Below are 20,733 nucleotides of genomic sequence, written 5' to 3'. Positions count from 1 at the left end.
TTTCCTCCAGGGATTTGTCCAAACCTCTTTTAAACCCAGATACGCTAACCGCTGTTACCACATCCTCCGGCAAAGAGTTCCAGAGCTTAACTATTTGTTGAGTGAAAAAATATTTCCTCCTATTTGTTTTAAAAGTATTTCCATGTAACTTTCTCGAGTGTCCCCTAGTCTTTGTACTTTTGGAACAAGTAAAAAAATCAATTTTCTTCTACTCGTTCTACACAACTCAGGATTTTGTAGACCTCAATCATATCTCCCTTCATCTGTCTCTTTTCCAAGCTGAAAAGCCCTAACCTCCCAGTCTCATAAGGTCCTCTTGTAATTTTTCACAATCCTCTTGCAATTTAACAACTTTGAATAATTTTGTCTCATCAGCAAATTTAATTACCTCATTACTCCCCATCTGTAGACCACCTATAAATATGTTAAAAAGCAGTGGTCCCAGCACAGACCCCTGGGGAACCCCACTATCTACCCATCTCCAAGAATACTGACCATTTAACCCTACTCTCTGTTTTCTATCTTTTAACCAGTTTTTAATCCACAATATGACATTACCACCTATATCGTATGACTTTCTAATTTTCTCTGGAGTCTTTCATGAGGTACTTTGTCAAACGCCTTTTAAAAATCCAGATACACAATATCGACCAGCTCATCTTGTGTGTTTGTTCACCCCTTCAAAGAAATGTAACAGATTGATGAGAAAAGATTTCTCTTCCCTAAATCCATGTTGGTTTTGTGTCATTAATCCTTGTTTTTGCATATGCTCTGTAATTTTGTTCTTTATAATAGTCTCTACCATTTTGCCTAGCACAGACATCAGGCTCACCGGTCTATAATTTCCCAATTCTCCTCTGGAACCTTTTTTTTTAAAAATCGGTGTTACATTGGCCACCCTCCAATCTTCCGGTACCATGCTTGATTTTAAAGATAAATTACATATTACTAACAATAGTTCTGCAAGTTCATTTTTCAAATCTATAAGTACTCTGGGATGAATACCATGCGGTCCAGGAAATTTGTTACTCTTCAATTTGTCAAATTGCGCCATTACATCCTCCAGGTTTATAGAGATTTCATTCAGTTTCTCTGACTCCTCAAGCTTTGAATACCATTTCTGGCAGGATAGCTGAAATGTTATATATGGGACTCCCAAGCTACAGGCTGCCTTCAACAGAATAAAAAATGCAAAAATAGAATCCAGCGGGGCTGCAACAAATTTTTTTTTTTTTTTTTTTGGGGGGGGGAGGCAGCCAGGAAGTGAAAGTAATGAGCCTAGGGGGGGTGGGTGCTGAAATTAGATTTTTTAAAAAACCCAAAACTTCCCTCTAGCATTCATAAGAATTTTGGGGAAAAAATATTTTTATTTGCAATAGAAATGATACACAAAATATTCTTCAAATCCCCCACTAGATCCCCACTCCTTTAACCAACCCCCTTCCCCAAGTTCACAGCAGAACACAATAAGAATGGATCAAACAATGAGAAACAAGTGCAACAAATCCCTTAAGTTAAACAAGAGCCAACACTAGGGCAGTAAACCTCACCAAGTTCTATAGGGCTGCCATACCCTCAGGAAAGAATCCATACTATCTTTATTCAAGGCAGTCAGTCATCAAATAAATATAGTCAATTTTAGCTAGGAGCTTATCTAGAGGAAAAGTCCAGCTGCTTCCAATGAGATGCCAAGCTCACTCCAGCTGTCGTAACCACTAAGGCCACCAAGTCTTTGGATGTTCTCGTTAAACCTTGGAGAAACTCCATTTAACAAAAGAAACACATCTAAATGCAACTCAACATGTAAATAAATCCCCTAAGAACTTCAAAACAGTATTCCAGCATATGTGTGTCTTAGCACATTTGTACCAAATATGAAAAAAGGTGCCATGTTGACCACACCCTCTCCAGCAGGCCCCATACCTGACCCACACATCTGCTCAGGTCAAGCAGGAGTATAATACCATGTTCCACCAAATTAGTTTTTAAAGAAACCTTTAGAAGGTTTAGATTAGATAGCTAGATAAATTCCCATTGTTTACTGACCAGGGTATAATCCAGTAGACTCTCCCACTTCCTCATACTTTCAAACAGGAGGACAACAAAGAATGAAGGCCTTATAAAGCCTGGAAATAAGTTCCTTTCCATTCTCCATTCTGAAAATCTTCAAAAAATCAAAATTCTCCTGCTTCCAATGATGTAGCACCCTCCTAATCATAAAATCCTTAAGCTGATACAAAAACCAATAGACTCAAGTGTGTTAACATTAACGGCTCTCTTAGTATGCGTTAGTTTTAAGAGAATAGAACTGTTTTTACACACAAACTAGCTCATACTAATACTTATGTGAAATCTACATGAGGTAAAAAGGCATAAAAGCTATGCAAACTAGCTCATTACCTATTAACATAGCAAAAAGGTATTCAAGAGAACTGATTCACTGATGCATTAACCCAAAAATCTTCAGAGAAGGGTAGTTACATTGGATGATACAGCATAAAAGTATTGCGTACTTCGGTACCAACAGTACATATAGCTTACTTGAATATCATTAACACTGTCAGTATGCACCACCACATTTAAACCTGTTGACCAGGGTTGTCCAAGTGTATCTAACGCTCTAAGCCAGGTTTGTGAATGCAATGCATGTGAGCTAATAGCAGCACAGAAGATCTCTTTAACTTGTGTCAACTCCTCAATCCCCCCTCCCCCGAACACAATTCTGACCCTCTAAACACCTACAAGCCTGTAAAGCATGAGCTATGTCCACCTTTCAAAATAGCAGCATCTGACCCTTTGCAGTGTGCTCCAAACCACTATTAGGAGCCAGTCTTCCAAAAGCAGCAGCGTTTTCTTATTTACAATGCTGCCTTAACTGGCATTACCCCTAGTGATGCTACATGTTGGGCGCTGTCATTTTAAAAAGATAGCAGCACCAGAGGCAGAAGCAATTGGGCATTGCTCCTGCCTTTAGAGGTGGTGGGAGTTGCTAAGTCTGGATGTGGGGTGGAGGAAGCTTGGGATGGGGAGAGAAATCCTGGACCTGGCTGTGGGGAGGGGGAAAGAGAAAGAAGGAATATACTGGACCTAGATGGGGGAATGGGGGTAGGTGAGGGAGAAAGACACTGGACCTGATAGGAAGTTGGGGGAGAGAGAGAAAGGTGGCATAAGCCTAGGTGGGGATGGATGTCACTGGCACACATCGATCAATGTTGCGGCCTCCAGCCTTTTTGGACCAAATTCTGCTCTGACCTAAAAATGAATAAATACCACCGTCTTAGGCAAACCTTCAGCCATGATCTCCCCCACCCGTAATCACACCTTCCCTTCCCTTCTGTAGTCCAGCATCTTCCTTTTGCTACCTTCACCCCAAAGTATTCAGCAGCTCCCCTTTCCTTCTTTACCACCTCCATGGTGGCACTGAACAGCACTCAGTGCACCTATGAAAAACAACACATCCAGCACAATACTTTCTGCATGCTCAGATATTTAAAGCTCCATGCTGGCTGCAATGCTTCTAATATCAACTGCTGCATCAATGATGCTGCCCTAGACAAAAGCTTAGTCTGCCTAGTGGTTGGGCCATCCCTGGTGTTTATGGCCAATGCTGAAACTTAGTACTTTATACATTAGTCCCTTCTCACCTTTCATCCAAACAGGATTCTAGCACACCAATTTTCTGTACTGCATGCACAGCAGCATATAACTTAGATAATACCTTTTCCTCTCCCTGCTCTCTTTTTCTAATTACAACTGCAGACCTTTTTCTCCAAAATGACAATTTCCAGCTAGCATATATCCTGTTTGGTTTAAAATACCAGGACTGCAAAGCTCCCTAGCCAAGTGTATTATTTTAATTATATATGAAGAGGAAAGCATTAAAAACAGTCATCTTACGTTAGTTGTGGGTCCTTCTTCATTTTCAGCTATACAGCTCTGGAGATTAAAAGCTAAGTCGTTGCACTTCACTAGAATGCGCTTCCCAAACTTCTCTTCAAATGGCTTAACTTCTGGCTCAATACCTGAGAAGTCAAGTTTCTTTAGAAGACACAAAGGTGAAAGTTAGCATCAAAATGTACAGCAATCAGACTGAATGCAATGCTTTATCTGCTACTAGTTGTTCAGTTCACCCTGTTCGTATTCACCACACAGAGATCAAAATAATATAAGTATATTGAGAGAAATTAGGTAACATGGAAGTACTGCTTTCATGGGCCACAATTACACCTTCATCCTATTACATTTGCCTTCTGTAGAAAAGACACACACAAATGTAATAAATGGATTTTGTCCATCACGTAGAAAAATTTGACATCAATCTTGGAAAAGCTAGAAGAAACTTAAAATTAAAAGTCTCTCCTTTTGTTGTAAAACAGCTTTATAAAATGCAACTTTAATTTTTTTCCCAGAATTCTAGGGTCCCTCTGACATAAGTACAGAATAGAGAGCTGCAAGGGGACAGAAATCTTACCCATCCCTGCCCGTCCCTGCTGGAATCTTACCTGTCCCCACTGGAAGCTTACCCATCCCCATCCATCCCTGCAAAAATGTAACCCATCCCAACCCGTCCCCACCCATCCCCGTAAGAATTTAACCCATCCCCACCCATCACTGTAAGAATTTAATGGTACATAAAAGAAAATTCGGGTCAGCTCCCTCAGTCTCTCTCTGGATTTGAGCCACAGCACTGCAGGAAGGGAAGGAATGGAAGCTGAAACATGGAACACTCTGGTGTGCACATGTAAGATTTGTCTCTGATTTACTTGCACCGTGTGCTGAGAGGTCACCACATGCACGCGCCAGTAGGTCAGGTGACATCTGATGCTCATGCCTGTGTCAGAGCTGAGGTCTGCTCATCAGCCCAGGAGCAAAGAGGATTAATTGTAACATACTAAGAGTGACAGCAAATAAACACCAGAATGGTCCATCCAGCCTGCCCAATAGTCACACTCATTATCAATTCATGATTAAATCAATGAGTGTGATATTATATACTTGATTATGGTCTTTCTTTTGTGTTTCTGAAACATAGACCATAGAAGTCTATCTGGCCCTAGCCTTATGTTCCACCTGCTGGAGTTGTCGTTGAAGCCCACTCCAGTCTATGCGTCTTCTCATTTGTGGGACACAGATCGTAAAAATCTGTCCAGAATTGTCCTTATGTTCCAGTCACTGAAGTTTCTGTCTAAGCCCTTTCCAGTCCATCCTAAGCCAGACTTCCATATATTAGACACAGACCATACAAGTCTGCCCGGTATTGGCCCTAGTTAATCACAGCTAGAGTCGCCATCTAAGCATTATTTCACACATCCACACACATGCAGCCATTTAAGGTTAGGTTTTTTATAACTTCCATTTTCTAATTAGAGATCCTCTGTGTTCATCCCACGCCTTTTTGAATTCCATCATTATGTGTGTCTCTACCACCTCCTTAATGGAAAAGTTTCCACATTTGTGCTGTTAAAGCAAGGAGGAAGAGGAGGAGGAGGAGACAGCACTCAAAGAACTTGGTACTCAGTAGATGAGAGGCTGGTGCAGGTGTAGCTTACACTTCCACGGGAACCCCGCAGAACTGCTGCCATCCCTGCGGGAACCCCACAGGAACTGCTTCCATCCCCGCGGGAACCCCGCAGAACTGCTTCCGTCCCCGTGGGAACCACACAGAACTGCTTCCTTCCCTGCGGGTTCCACGGGATTCCCGCAAACCCCATTCCCGTGCAGCTCTCTAGTACAGAACCTACCTTACATATCCACTTAAGTTAACTGGGACAGCGACAATTGTACCTGTATATAAACTGCTGTATGTATAATACTGAAATATTAGAAAAACAAAATTTGTGCACCAGGAAATTACAGAGGCTGTCCCAGAGTGCACAAATCAATTTGCTCTTGGTTCTGCTTACCGCTGTCTCTTCAAACCTGTGCTTTACTTACACGCATAGCAATCAAGATGCCACTGCAGGGGCCTATGCTGCTCAAGTGACTTAACTCCCACTCTTCACTCTGACAAAATGTATCACCAAGACCATGTCACAGGAAAGGAGAAGTGGATGTCTTATCTTATGGCTTTGATCTGTGTATTACAGTCCAGGCCTACACAATTACTTTCATGTGCAAGGGCTGTCAATATGTACCAGCGTGTCCCTTACAGAGATTACCTGCTAGAACTTTTGTTCTGTCTGCTTGCATATTCTAGAATTATTGGTTTAAGTTACTGGTCTATGTTCTGCCTGTATTCTAAAATGATGCATCTTAGATTATGAAACTTATATTTTTGTTAGCACTTTAATTCATATAATTACAGTGCCTTAAAATACTGAGGTCTGTTTTCAAGGATTATAAGAAAAGAAATTCCAAAATTCGACTTTGCATGAGCAATGATGGTTTTGCAACTATTCCAAATCCCTTGTTGTCCTACTCCAGCAAAAACAACTGTATATATAAAAGCTGAAAAACTGTTTTCACTAATATGAAGTGTAAAACTAGTCAAAATCTTGAGGAAAATAGGCATACATAGTAAATATGCATAAATAGTGCTAATGGTCCTCGTCCGAACCTTAAATCTTTATAGCAATATCATTTTAATCATCTAGGTAGAGTTACTGTAAAGACATCAGCCACACTCATTTTCTACTTAAGTCCAGTAGTAGAAGATTCTTATTCTAGGGCTAAAGAAAGGATTTTAGATAATACACCTGGGAAAAAAAATGACTTTCTACAACATACTTATTTTGTTGTGCATTAATTATACGTTCATTTGATTTAAAATGATTTGTTTGTTCTTAGAATAATAGAAATCCACCAATTAGTAATTTAATAGCCTGTGGCCAAACGAGATGGAAATTAAGTAACATTTTTACAAATATTTACATATAGGGAGATTAAGGACACTATACCTGGTGCCAAAGGATCTCTGTTGGACTTGGCTGCTGTCAATATAGCCTTGGTGGAAGTGTGCGTCAGCTCACTAACATCGGGCAGGGTCAACACCAAAAGAACTTAAGCATGCCTGCTCTATGACACACAGCCATAGATGCATGCCCGAAGGAGAGTGCCCAAAAGGGCACACCTTGTCCCTTTGGAACCCAAATGGAGCCAGGGGACTTTGATTTAAGTATAATTTGTGTTTGTGATTATGACATCTAAAACCAGCACAGGAACTGAAATGGTGATGTCGGGACCTATGGTAAGCATATGGTTCTGAAGGAAAGTCAGATGTTAGGGGCATGGTTTCAGAAGTCCACTTCAGAGGGATCCCTACGTTCTAGGATACACCAAGCTCGCCAATGACATCCACAGTTCCAATGGCTTCCCAAGTTGGTTCCTCTGTATCATGGTTAAGCAGTGGTGGTAGCCATGGATTTTCTTCCTCCTCACTACTGACTCAAACCAGTTAGTTTGCCCAAGGCTACTGTTTTATCAGCCTTGGGAGATTCTTATGCTATCAGAAAGCCTGCATCAGAGGTGTCACTTCAGGATGTATGGCAAGTGATACGTAGGATGGAAGATATGCTTTGGGGTCCTATTTCACAGCTGTGTGAATTCTCCCAAACAGTTTTTAAGATAGTAGATTTTAATAGTAAAATATCTGGACTAGAAATCAGTATTTCAGCTCTTCAAGCAGTGGTATCATCAGGGATAAAGGAAACTCTACAGAACAGACAGAACTAAAGATCTTAGACTTAAGTTTCCCAGCATGTCATTTTACCTCCATAGTTAGTTTTTTTTTTTTTTTTTTTTTGCTGAGGAAGTATTTCAAAGAAAAACTTATCTAATGCTGACAGCATAGCAATTTCTATTTATTATTTGCATAGGACTTCTGTCCTGGAGAAAGAGGAGGGTGATGCCTATGATGGTCTGTCAAATCCTCAACGTTTTAATTTGACTAATTTCCTGGAATAACGAGCAGACCAGAGAGAAACAGCAACACAAAACCAAATGTGAACAAACAGTGAAGTGGGCCATAGATGAACAAAGCGGGGCACAGGGTGGAGGAACCAAACTTTAGTGATGAACCCATCACAGACCAAGTTTCAGCAAATATCTGTGTCAGGGGTCAGTGTTGTCCATCAGCGTATAACAACACTTCTTATGCAAATTCAACAGTCACAATATTGTAGCTTTTAGTGGAAATAAAATCCTCTCTGAAAAAGGTGCCAATTCTATAAAGTCAATGCTTCAGTCATATTCTACCAGAAGGTGCTTGGGTTCTGCTGTTATTCCCTCTGATGGCAGATGAGGTAAAACACCAAGACACATGAAATCATATTTTTTTCTTGTGCAGCAACAATGTAATGAAACTCACTCCGTGGTTCCTGCCATGAGGAGGATGTCATCAGCTGTTGCATAAGAAAAACGATTTCATGAGTCCTAGTGTTTCTCCTCATCTGCCATCAGAGGCAATAACAACAGATCCCAAGGCTCTGGTAGAATGTGACTGAAGCCCAATAACAACAGATCCCAAGGCTCTGGTAGAATGTGACTGAAGCCTTGACTTTATATAATTGGCACCTTTTTCAGAGAGGATTTTATTTCCACTAAAAGCTACAATATTGTGACTGTTGAATTTTCTTAAGAAGCACCTCAAATACTGTGTGCAATTCTGGTCACTGCATCTCAAAAAAAGACAGTGGAATTAGAATAGGTACAGAGAAGGGTGACAAAAATAAAAAGGATGAGATGACTTCGCTCTGAGGAAAGGCTAGAGCAGCTAGGGCTCTTCAGCGTGAAGAAAAGAAGGCTAAAGGGAGCTAGGATAGAGGTCTATAATGAGTGGAGTAGAACGGGTAGACATGAATCACTTGTTTACTCTTTCCAAAAATGCTAGGACTAGGGGGCATGCAATGAAGCTACAATGTAGTAAATTTAAAAGAAATTGGAGAAAATTTTTCTTTGTTGCCAGAGAATGTAGTAAAAGCAGTTAGCTTAGCAGGGTTTAAAAAAAGTTTGGATGGCTTCCTAAAGGAAAAGTCCATAGACCATTATTAAAATGGACCGGGGAAAATCCACTGCTTATTTCTAGGAGAAGCAGCATAAAATGTATTGTACTGTTCTGGGATCTTGCCAGGTATTTCTAACCTGGACTGGCCACTGTTGGAAACAGGATGCTCAGCTTGATGGACCTTCGGTCTGTCTCAGTATGGCAACGCTTATGTTCTTAAGAGTTTTACGATGACGACAACTCAACCTCTGATGCAGGCGTTTGCCACAACACGGGCCGTGTCAGGTCCTTCAATAAAGTTTGCTATCTCTGCTCCGTGTCTCCACTTTGTTGTTCCATCTACAGCCCACTTCACTGTTTATTGCTTCATTTTTAAAATTAATGTGCTAAGATCTTGCTTTAAAGAGGATTCTTTGTTTTATGGAAAAAGATTACAAGTATTTTCTGATGTTGCAAGAAGTATGCAAATGAGGAAAAAATTGTTTCTTAAGGTGATATCACAAACACTTGTATTAGGTAGAAGTTTCTTTTTTTGAAATTTCCCTGCAAGTGTTTAAATAGGTTTGTTGATGTGAAATGTTTAATAGTAGTAGTAGTAATTATGGTTATGGGCCAGCACAATTAGAAAAACTGGTTATTGAGATAGAAGTGACTTCACTGCTTCCAGCTGATGGCATATTTTTGTTTTTGATATTAGTCATAGATACTCCAGGTTTCAAAGAGAATGTCATTGTTCTTGATATTTCCTTATGTTTTTTCCCATTCTGTGTTCCTTTCTTCTCCCCTCTGATATGGGCTCTATTTCCTGATTGTTAGTCTTTTTGTAGTGCACCCAATTTGAAATTAATTTACAAAAATATTTACATATGCACATCAAGCAGCATAATTCTATGCAGACATATTGAGTTAACACACTTGCCATAGTATATTAACTTTACAAGAAAGACAGGTATTCCTTTACATTCAAAACTAAGAATCTATTGAGAACAATCTGAATTTTACTAAGTCATTGGTCTAAGTTCTTCACTATCATTCTTTAAGGAGCAACCAAGAGATCACTGACCTGTGCATCCGAGTCCAAGGCAAAGAGCTTCACTCTGTTTTCATTTTTAAGTTTTGTTTCTGCATCTCTGGTACTCTACCAAACAAAAAAGACCTTTTGTTAGTCAGGGAGAAAAACGTTACAGTAAAAAAAAAAAAAAAAGGTGCTGAAACTCCTAAAACTTGCGCCGGCTACATTAACCAGAGCCTTAAGAACATGCCCTCTATCTGCTTTACTGGTCACCAAGCACAACACATTTAGGAACATTGGGCCATTGCTACAGAATGTTCTATCCTTGCTGGCCATACATACCTTGTGAGTTATTTACCCTCTTTAGTCCCCGTCTCCCACCTTCAAAAAAAAAAACCCTAGGGATGAGTTTTCTGGGTCTTCCCAGACACCTACTCCATGTTCTGGTTTCCTTACATCATCATACACAAACTGTAGTACAGGTATATAAAGAACAAGTTCCAACCACACACTGTGCACAACATTATTTGAGCACAGGCACAAAGTAAAAGCAATCAGTTCCCTTGAAAAAGCCGGTGGCTAAACGGAGATTGCTGCAAGAAGTTAAGTGCTGGCTATGTGTGCTTGATAAAAGAAGTTCTATTTTGATAGCAAAGAAAAAAGTAAAAAAACATTTTTGACCCATGATTGAGCTGTGTACCTATTTAGTGCTAGAAACTGTCTATGCTGCGGCACTGAGCACAGAAGGCTTCTCGGGTCTTTTTTCCTCCTAATGAAGAAATCTAAAACCCTTAAAACAGAAAAAATCTGGGGAATATTGCCCGTGTTAACACTAAGAGTATATATAATATTGTGCACAGTGTGTGGTTGGAACTTGTTCCTTACAATACAGCCTCATGTAAGGAAACTGTATTAACATTATATTTTTAACAGTTATTTTACTTCTGATAAAAGCAGTTAATTATATGCAAACAACAGAAAATTAGAACTTCATACTACAATATAAGTTTAAAAAATATAGTACTAAACCACAAGTAATGTAATAAAAGTGATGCTTTAACTTCAAAGTAAACTCTACTTCCATTTAACTGATATTAATTAAAGAAAACAATTGATAACCACTTTGCGTTTAACTAAGGAGGATCTTTTGTTTAGGGCACACTGTGCAGGGCAGCCCTCAAACATCTCCCAAACCTCTGGTACTCTCCTGATGGACTAAAACCACATAGTACCAAGGAAGTGCTGGACTTGGTCCTCTAAGGTAGCAGTGTGGCTGGTGTTAATGACTTCAGCCGAACTACTACTATTTTCTAAGATGGTTGTGATGAAAAAAGGTGGCTATGAGGAAAGCAGAGCACCTAGCTTACTTTTGAAGAACCTGCCAGGTACTTGTTACTTGGAGTGGCCAATGCTAGAAAAAAGGATACTGAGCTTGGACATTTGATCTGATTCAGTATAACAATTAGGTTCTTATGAGGGCAATATCTAACTCTGCTCCAAGAATAAATATTACTAGGCTGTAAGGAGGGTACGGAAGATTTGAAGGCTCCCTGATCAAGGGGCCCAAGCCAGACATGCCCATGTATACTGCAGATCTCAGTGCTGATTTCTTTTCCTAAACTTCTCACTGCCTTCCATTAAAGTCAATGGGAATTTAAAAATTTACACCACCTTCAGAGATGGAGCAATGTTTTAACAGTATAGGTACAGTAATTTCGAATTAATTTTAGTGCCGTTTGCTGCATTAGAATTCCATATGTAGCTCTGAATGCATTTCCATGCTAGCTGCACTAAGATTAGAACAGCAATTATCTGCGGTTTAGCACCAATATTTTGGGCATTTTGACACTTTGCTACATTGGAATGAATCATGGTGCCCACAAAATCAGAACTAAACCAAAGGTAAACCATTGCACTGAGGTTGCACAAGTTATTTTTTTGCCCAAAAGCCCAACTACATGCATTTTTGTTCATCTAAACTGTCCACAATCTCAATTCAACCCTACCTAATAGCTCACCGTAGAAATTTCCATTTTACCCTTTCTTCTCTTGTTTTCAATATACTATCTAGAATTTCACAGAAAATTGATATATCTATGCTAGATATATCAAATCAGTCTAAGTGTCAATTTGGATTCTCCGAGTATACCATAGATTCATATCTACTCACTCCACTATCAGCCTCATTCTCTCCAAGAATATTTAAAGCTGCCCTTTTCTTTAAACAATTCACCCAATGTGATTCTCTTCAGTCATGGGTAGAAAAGTACCCCTCCCCTACCCAGGGCTTCACAAGGCCCCACTGCCAGCTAGATTTTCAGGATATTCACTGTGAATATACATGTACAAGATTTGCAGTGTACGCAAATTTATCTTGTACGAATTCATTGTAGATCCTGAAAATCTGATTGGCGTTGAGGTCCCCATCCCAGCACAGATTTGTGAAGCCCCGCCCTATCCCATAATGCAACGTTTCTCACTACCTTTATGTATGTACGTTTCTCTTGTCCATCTTAACTAGCTTGTAAGCGCTAAGGAGCTGGAACTGTTTAGTCAGTCCTGAATTTAATCATAGGCAATATAGGCAACTGTCTAGGGTACCAAAATACACAGACTGAAGAGAAGCTTGCTCTCACTTAGAGCCATGTGGATATGCTACTTCAAAGGGGGGTAACTGTGGCACTATAGCCTCTCTCTGCTCTTCTCCTGGCTCTCCAATCTTTCATACGCCCTTTCACTCCCCACCCCCAGGTTCTTCTCTCTGATCTTGCCTATGGGCATCAAATCCACCTTTGTGTACCTCTACATATATCCAGTATAAATTATATATGAGAGTATTAACGACAACATGACACTATAACTTTAAGATGTCATTCAAAGTTTCACTCTGTATTTGAAAGATCAAAGCAATGTCTAAACAAGCTGCAAATCAGGAGCACTATCAAAAAACATTTCTCAGTCTCACACTGGCTTCAAAGCGATTTTATCCTAAGAAGGGAAACAGGAAATTAATTGGAAAAAGAATTGATATAGCTAAGATTGAGTTTTTACAAGTTACAAGTATAGATGCTCTTTCATCATTACTAACATAAGTTGCTATGGGCAACAGACACCTGCACTAGATCTGTGAAGGTAGACTAAAGATAGCGTTAAAAGTGAATGTTTTAATTCCCACATTATAATTCATTATGCTATGAATCACACGAAGTGTAGCCTTTTTAAAAACACAGTTAACACCACATCCAATGTGTGCAAATTTCTTTACACCCTCAACCTTCAATGTATAATTCCAGCTATAACACAAATACAATCATAGCTTTAAATGAAAAAAAATATTTCTAGACAACTGAAAATTCAACTAACCAAACATGAAGAATACTTATATTAATTCCTATTAAAATAATCTATAGCCACAGGAGATTTAAAACTTCGCTGCCAAGACTGAAAATTAAACTTGTAAACCACCATCACTGGAGATAGGAAGCTATTTCAGACATGGAGAGCTATGTGTGAAAGCATTAAGGTGGCAGCAGTCCTTGTCTCAGTATCTATAAATAGGTTACCTCATATTAAGTTTCAACATCGGATTCCCCATGCTCTTAATGCATATTTTTCCCCATTGTGAACAGTTACTAAATCATCATATTAAGTGAACAGATATTCTTCAAAATTGAAAAATCCATAGCAAATGTTGAGAAACATCTTAGCTACTCTGCAACCTAAGCAGCTTAAGAACTCACAGTGCTTCTAGGAGTCAGATATTTTCCTTCTTTACACATATTCTAGATACATATTCTAGAAGGAAATATAGAAGACACAAAAGCACACACTACAAGCAGTAATCGCGAGCATGGATATAGGGCAGTGGTTCTTGATCTCTGTCAGGACACACTGGTGTCTCACCAAAAATTTGACAGATAGATGACCAAGGCAGGTGATGAGGAACAACCAGCCTCTGCAGAAGGAACATATCTAGCATATGTATTTCACTGTGGTGACAAAAGAATCTCTTGATATGCTCAAGGCCAAGATATGGGAGAACATCTAGATGGATGTCAGGAGTTTCTGAAACAGTGCCCTGAACACAGTTGTAGCACTGCTTCAGAGATACCCACTAAGGGGTCCAAAGCAAAGATAACAAATTTCAAAAAAGCAGAGCAACAGACTGAACAAGGCCCATAATCCACTACCGAGTTGACCATTCTCCAAAGACAAGCAGGCTGATATTCTCACAAGTGGGTGACGCCACGTCGGCCCCGGAGGATTTTAAAGCAAAATCTAAAAATCTCTTCTACGGCGTTCCGTCGCGCGAGCGATCACACTGCGCATGTGCGCACACCTCTTCCCGCTCGCTGTGCGGACACGCCCCTCAGTTTTTCTTTTTCCGCGTCTGAGGAGACACGGAGTTCGTTAGTGCTTCGTGTTTTCTTCAGGTCCTCGGAGTAAAATCTCTTTTTTTATTTTTTCATTTATACTTTTTCATGGCAGGCTCATTGTGGCTTATATATACAGGTACTTTTTGTACCTGAGGCAAGGAAAAGTTAAGTAATTGCCAGAGTCACAAGGGGCTGTGCCTGAAATGAAAACAAAGCATTTAAGCTTCTTTTTTCTTATAAAGTGCTGGTATATTGTTATCTGTGGGCTCTCTCTCGCCAGCAAATAAAACAAGCCCACATTTTTAGGATCCATTTATTAAAACTTAACAAATGGCTCTCGAGAGCTGTGAGAGCCTGCTTCAGCACACCACTGTCTTTAAGCCTCACAAGTGGTGAAGGTGTATGTCACAGGAGAAAAGCAGGAGCCTAAGCAGGTGCAACCCTGGTGAATGGGCAACCTGGTGACACAAAATCAGTGGTGTAACCTTTGAAGTGAGTCTCCACCCGCCTCAGCGTCTCCTGCTTTGCAGGTCATTCGGGCGCATCGGCGGATGTGTCTTGGGCCGGATCATCTCCCTGTGAAGCGCAAGTAGTGTCTCAAAGACGAGACGTATGCTACTTGTCAGGGATGCCCGAAGGAGATCAATTCTGGAGTCCGACAGAGACCGATGCACGTTGGGTATAGTTATGCATCGAGTAGGTCTCCACCTGCCTCGGCGCCTCCTGCTTGGCAGGTCATTCGGGCGCATCAGCGGGTGTCGATACCATCGGTGCCCAGAGCTTTGCTCCCTCTGTTATGGAGGTATCCGGGCTTCAGACATCAGTCAGTGCCGAGAGCGTTGCTCCCTCTGTTATGGAGGTATCCTGGCATTGGACGTCGATACACCGATACCAGGTATCAACGGTGCCATCGGTACCGAGTATCATCGGTACCATGGGTACCGTCGGTGCCGAATATCATCGGTGCATCGGTACCGAGGAGTATCGGTACCAGGAACATTGGTGCCATGGTCGGTGCCATGGGTCCCGTCGGTACCGGGTATCATCGGTACCATGGGACCCGTCGGCACCTGGTATCATCGGTACCATGGGTGCCATCGGTACCGAATGTCATCGGGGCATGGGTGCCGTCGGTACCAGGTATCATGGGCACCATCGGCACCAGGTATCATGGGCACCATCGACCATCGGTACCAGGTATCATCGCCCATCGGTACCGAGTACCATGGGTACCATCGGTATCGGGTGTCGTCGGTACCATGGATACCATGGGTATCAGGTATCATGGATACCGTCGGTACATGAGTACCATCGATACCAGATATCATGACCAGGTACCATCAGTGCCATGGGTGCCACTGGTACCAGGTGTCATGAGCACCGTCGGTACCATGTGTACCATCAGTACCGTCGGTGCTGTTAGTGCCGGATATCATGGGTACCATCGGTACCAAGTACCATGGGTACCATTGGTACCGGGGGTCATCGGTACCATGTGTATCATCGGTACCGTCGATGCCATGGGTACTATCGGTACCATCGGTCACATCTCTGTTATGGAAGTCATCTGGCAGTCTGGTTTCGATTCCCTTGCATTTCCAGATTTTGTCCTTGGCTTCGGGACCATGGATGCCATGGGTGCTACCGCCTCCTGCGGCATCTAGCTTTTCACCTGGTCTCCTTCACCGATGCTGCCTCTGGTAGGGATGTTCGCGGCCTACTGGGGCAACTTCTCGACCCCGTCGTAGACCTTACCGCGCCTCCATATCGGACGCGTTTGGATCTGAGCTGCTCGGTTTGAGTAGTTAGCTCAGTTCAATGATGGTTCATCTGATGAACATGAAGGTCATGGGGTTTTCTCTGCTGAGAATCCTCTAGATCTTCTATCTGTCTTGACATTACAGTGGAGATTGTGAATCAGCCCAATGCCCAGATGCTCGAGGTCCTGGACTACCATCTTCTCCTGAGTCTTCTGCCACTCAGAACAGATAGGAGTTCTAAGAACTTGCTTCGGCGCCCCCAGGGCCAGAGCATACATCCTTAGCCTCTTTTGGAGAATGGCGTACCAGGCTGGCATGATCGCGTCCACAATCAAGTCCTGCCAGATCTTTACGAGCATTCCCACCGGAGTAGGCTAAACCTTTTCACCAAGTGGTCAGGTAGCACACGGTGTGTCGCAGGTTCCTGTCCAAGGGCATTTTCGACACTTGTAATGTAACACCTAGATTTCTGATCTAGGTACAGTGATGCGCAGACTCTCATGACTGTGTGCCTCTCACCTGGAGGAGGAGGAGACTCAGCAGAAAATTGTAGATATGCTGTGCATACACTTCCTCATCTCGGAAGTCCTTTAGAGAGAAGAGTAGTTTTCCTTGTGCCTTAAGGGGTCGTACCTATACTCCTACTTCTCGACAGCCGGTTCAGGCTATGCCTCAGCACGCTCGTTCTAGTCAGCGGAGTGCACCTAATCAGGCCCCTGCAGCTATTCCGCAGGAACCAGAGAGGGGTTTTTGACTGGCTCCAATTCAGCATAGCCACTATAAAAAATAAAAAATAAAAAAAAATGTCCGTACCGGCCAATCTGCCTGTCGGGGGGGAAGTTTAAATTTTCTCCACCAAAGGTGACTTCTTTTATCCTCCAACCGGTGGGTTTTTTCAAATAGTCCGGTTAGGATACATTCTCAATCTGGAATCAAACCCTCCACATTGTTCATTGGGAGCTTAATCCTTTAGCTTCCATCAAAAGTGAGTACTTGCAGAGGAACTCTCTGCCTTTCTCAGCGCCAATGCAGTCGAGCCCGTTCCACCAGGGCAAGAAGGGTTGAGATTCTATTCCATGTCCTTCCATGTGGGTTGCGTCCCATCATAGACATAAGGGGCCTAAACAGATTTTGGTTCAGGATGCTTTCCCTGGGCATCCTTCTTCCCATACTTCAGGAAAATGATTGGTTATGCTCTCTGGACTTACAGGATACTTATACTCTCTTTGCATCCAGAGTATGTTTTTCCTAGTGCCTAGCTGTTGTTGCAGCGTATCTTCATGGACTGGGAGTGCATGTGTTCCCTTAACACGATGATTGCCCGTCTCAACAGATTACAGCACAGTAAATATTGAGACTTCTAGACACATGGCTTCCACAGTTCACGTAACTCCCATGGCACTTTTGCACATGACATCCGCTCAGTGCATCCTAGCTTCCCAGTGGTATCAAGTTTAGGGTATCTAGAGGATGTAGCCCAACTGTTCGCCAGTCTTCGGAATTCCCCTCAGAGGTGGTTAATTCTCTCCATTTTGATTCTGAGGCGTCCCGTCCACCTTACTCAGTCAAAAGCTGCTGACGAAGGTTGCATCCATCCTGGCTATCCAACCAAATTATTTTAATTTAACCAAACAATCGGGTTGTGATGTACTCGATAACAAAGGACTACTGGATCTTGCCCTCTGAGTCAGGATGCCATGCAAATGTAGCGGTGGGCCCGCAACGCGGCATGTTTTCTCCAAGCCACTTATCTAATTGGCGTAAACAACAGTCTGGCCGACAGGCTGAGCAGGATAATGCTACAGTCATGGTTGTTGAGCATGCCTATAGTTTCGATAGATCTTCCGGAAGTGAGATACCCCCTCAGTGGATCTTTTTACTACTTAGTCCAATCGCAAAGTCCCTCAGTTCTGTTCCAGGCTGCAGGTTCACGGCAGGCTACCATCGGATGCCTTTCTCCTTCTTTGGGGGACAGGTTTTCTGTATGCGTATCCTCCCATACATCTGGTGGAAAAGACTTTGCTGATTCTCAAGCAAGATTGTGGAGCCATGATTCTGATTGCTCCTTTCTAGCTGCGTCAGATAGGATTCCCTCTTCTTCTGGAGTTGGAATGTTTTCCAGCTCTCATTACGCAGAACGAGGGGGCACTTCTACATCCCAACCTCCAATCTCTGGCTCACACGGTCTGGATGTTGAGAGTGTGGGTTTCGTTGAGTTTTCCAGAGAGTGTCTCCCGACTCTTGCTTGCTTCCAGAAAAGATTTCACAAAGAGGTGTTATTCTTTTTCATGGAAGAGGTTTGCCGTCTGGTGTGACAGCAAGGCCCTAGATCCTGCCTCTTGTCTTATACAGACCTTGCTTGAGTTCTTTCTACACCTGTCTGAGTCTGGTCTCAAGACCAACTCTGTCAGTATTCATCTTCGTGCAATAAGAGCTTATCATCAACGCGTAAAAGGTCAGCCTTTAGCTGTCCACTTCATGACAGGTTTATTTCTCCCCCAATATTGAGAGAATTCCTTGTATGTGTCTAGGGGGGATTCTTTCTGTTGGGCTTAGCACCCCCAATAATTTTGACAGTTGGCTCTTCTGCTTCGGTCAGAGCCCCTACCACTCCTTATCCAGTATCTTGGGGTCTCAATGTCGTTTTCATCCAGCTGCTGCAAGCTCAATTCGGGCCACTGGATTCCTGCCATCTGAAGTATTGGACCTGGAAGGTCGTTTTCCTTAGTGGCTGTTCCTTCAACTAGTAAGGTCGGTGAGCTTCAGACTCCAGTAGCTCAAGCGCCTTACCTTACTTCTCATCTTAACAGAGTAGTTCTCCGCATGCAGATCTTACTGGCGCTGGTATCAGAGTACCAGCTGATCCAGTCAATTGTCTTGCCAACATTCTTTCTCCCTCATCTTACAAGCCCTGGCGAAAGCAAGCTGCGCACTTTTTGCGTGGAGCAGACGAGCTCCCTCGGACGGTCCGCCCAGTTATTTATTTCTTTTAATGCCAGTTGCTGTCGGAAACCGCATCATTTCTTCTTGGCTAGCAGATTGCATCTCCTTCATTTTTGTCCAAGCTGGACTGACTCTAGAGGGCCATGTCACGGCTCACAAAATTAGAGCCATGGCTGAGTCGGTGGCTCATCTAAGATCAGTCACTATTGAAGAGATCTGCAAAGCTGCGGCGTGGTCATCAGTCCACACATTCACATCTCACTACTGCCTTCAGCAGGATAGCCGACGCGTCAGTCGGTTTGGGCAGTCGGGGCTGCAGAACTTATTTGGGGTTTAGAATCCAACTCCAACCCTCCTAAGTCCATTTTTGTTCTGTTCCAGGCTACACTCATTTAGATGTTTCTTTTTTCAGGTCAATTTTTATTCTGGCCTCGCCGTTGCGAGACTCAATTGACCACTGTTTGTTGTGTTGTGTAAGCCTGGAAGCTAGGGATACCCCACTTGTGAGAATATCAGCCTGCTTGTCTTTGGAGAAAGAGTAGTTACTTACCTGTAACAGGTGTTCTCCGAAGACAGCAGGCTGCATATTCTCACAAACCCTCCCACCTCCCCTTTTGGAGTTGTCTCCTCCATCTTTTGGATTTAACTGAGGGGCGTGTCCGCACAGCGAGCGGGAAGAGGTGTGCGCACATGCGCAGTGCGATCGCTCGCGCAACAGACCGCCGTAGAAGAGATTTTTAGATTTTGCTTTAAAATCCTCTGGGGCCAACGTGGCGTCACCCACTTGTGAGAATATGCAGCCTGCTGTCTTCGGAGACCACCTGTTACAGGTAAGTAACTACTCTTTACTGGAGAACATGGTACAATCAATACTTCTTACCATGCCTGTGTGACAGCTGACAAAGGTCACCCACTACAACTATTATAACTTTTATTATTGTAGTTATATATACATTTTTAAACCACAGCCCCCTTTCGTGTGTGCACACGAGTATTATAGTTAAGGTTATTTTATTTTAATTCTACTGCATGTGAGCAGCTGGTGCTACAGCAGAATGTCACTCCACCCACCCCAGTTGAAAATACAAAGATATCTCACTGTGGTCCAAGCCAGGGATCCTTTTCTCAAGAGGAACTAGCGACATTCCATCTTCTGCACTCCATTCAAGACATCAGAGTGGAGAATCAATATGTACTGGATTCCTCTGATTAGTTACAAGTATTCTTAACTTGACTTCAGATCAGAGCTACTCATTCCAGATAGCAATGCAACCGCCAGGGAGCAGGAGGCCAGTACCTAGAGCTCAGCACATCCTAACAGTCTATTCATTTGAAACCTACAACAGAAGAATATGGTGCATTCAAGCATGCGTGGGATAAACATAAAGGAATCCTGTGCAGAAGGAATGGATCCTCAGAAGCTTAGCCCAGATTGGGAGGCGGGGCTGGTTCTGGGCAAGACTTCTATGGTCTGTGTCCTGAAAATGGTAGACACAAATCAAGTTAAGGTATACACAAGAAGTAGCACATATGAGTTTATCTTGTTGGGCAGACTAGATGGACCGTGCAGGTCTTTTTCTGCCGTCATCTACTATGTTACTATGTAGAATATGGTGCAGGAATGGTATATGTGGCTGGAGATTTTCCGGAAATGCGAAGGCGGTAGAACGAGGACATGAAATGAGATTGAAGGGGGGCAGA

General features: G+C 42.5%; 1 protein-coding gene across 1 annotated transcript in view; it reads right to left on the bottom strand.

The window, feature by feature from the left end:
• The window catches only part of DOCK9 (dedicator of cytokinesis 9), a 719,745-nt gene that overhangs the window by 398,971 nt on the left and 300,041 nt on the right, over positions 1-20,733 (bottom strand). The window contains 2 exon segments of the mRNA XM_030201354.1: positions 3,898-4,038; positions 10,005-10,079. Of these exon segments, the coding sequence (XP_030057214.1) occupies positions 3,898-4,038; positions 10,005-10,079 (216 nt within the window).

Source organism: Microcaecilia unicolor, chromosome 4 (assembly GCF_901765095.1).
Source record: "Microcaecilia unicolor chromosome 4, aMicUni1.1, whole genome shotgun sequence".
NCBI lineage: Eukaryota > Metazoa > Chordata > Amphibia > Gymnophiona > Siphonopidae > Microcaecilia > Microcaecilia unicolor.
Note: the sequence above shows the minus strand (reverse complement) of the source record. Positions and strands in the feature narration are given on the sequence as shown.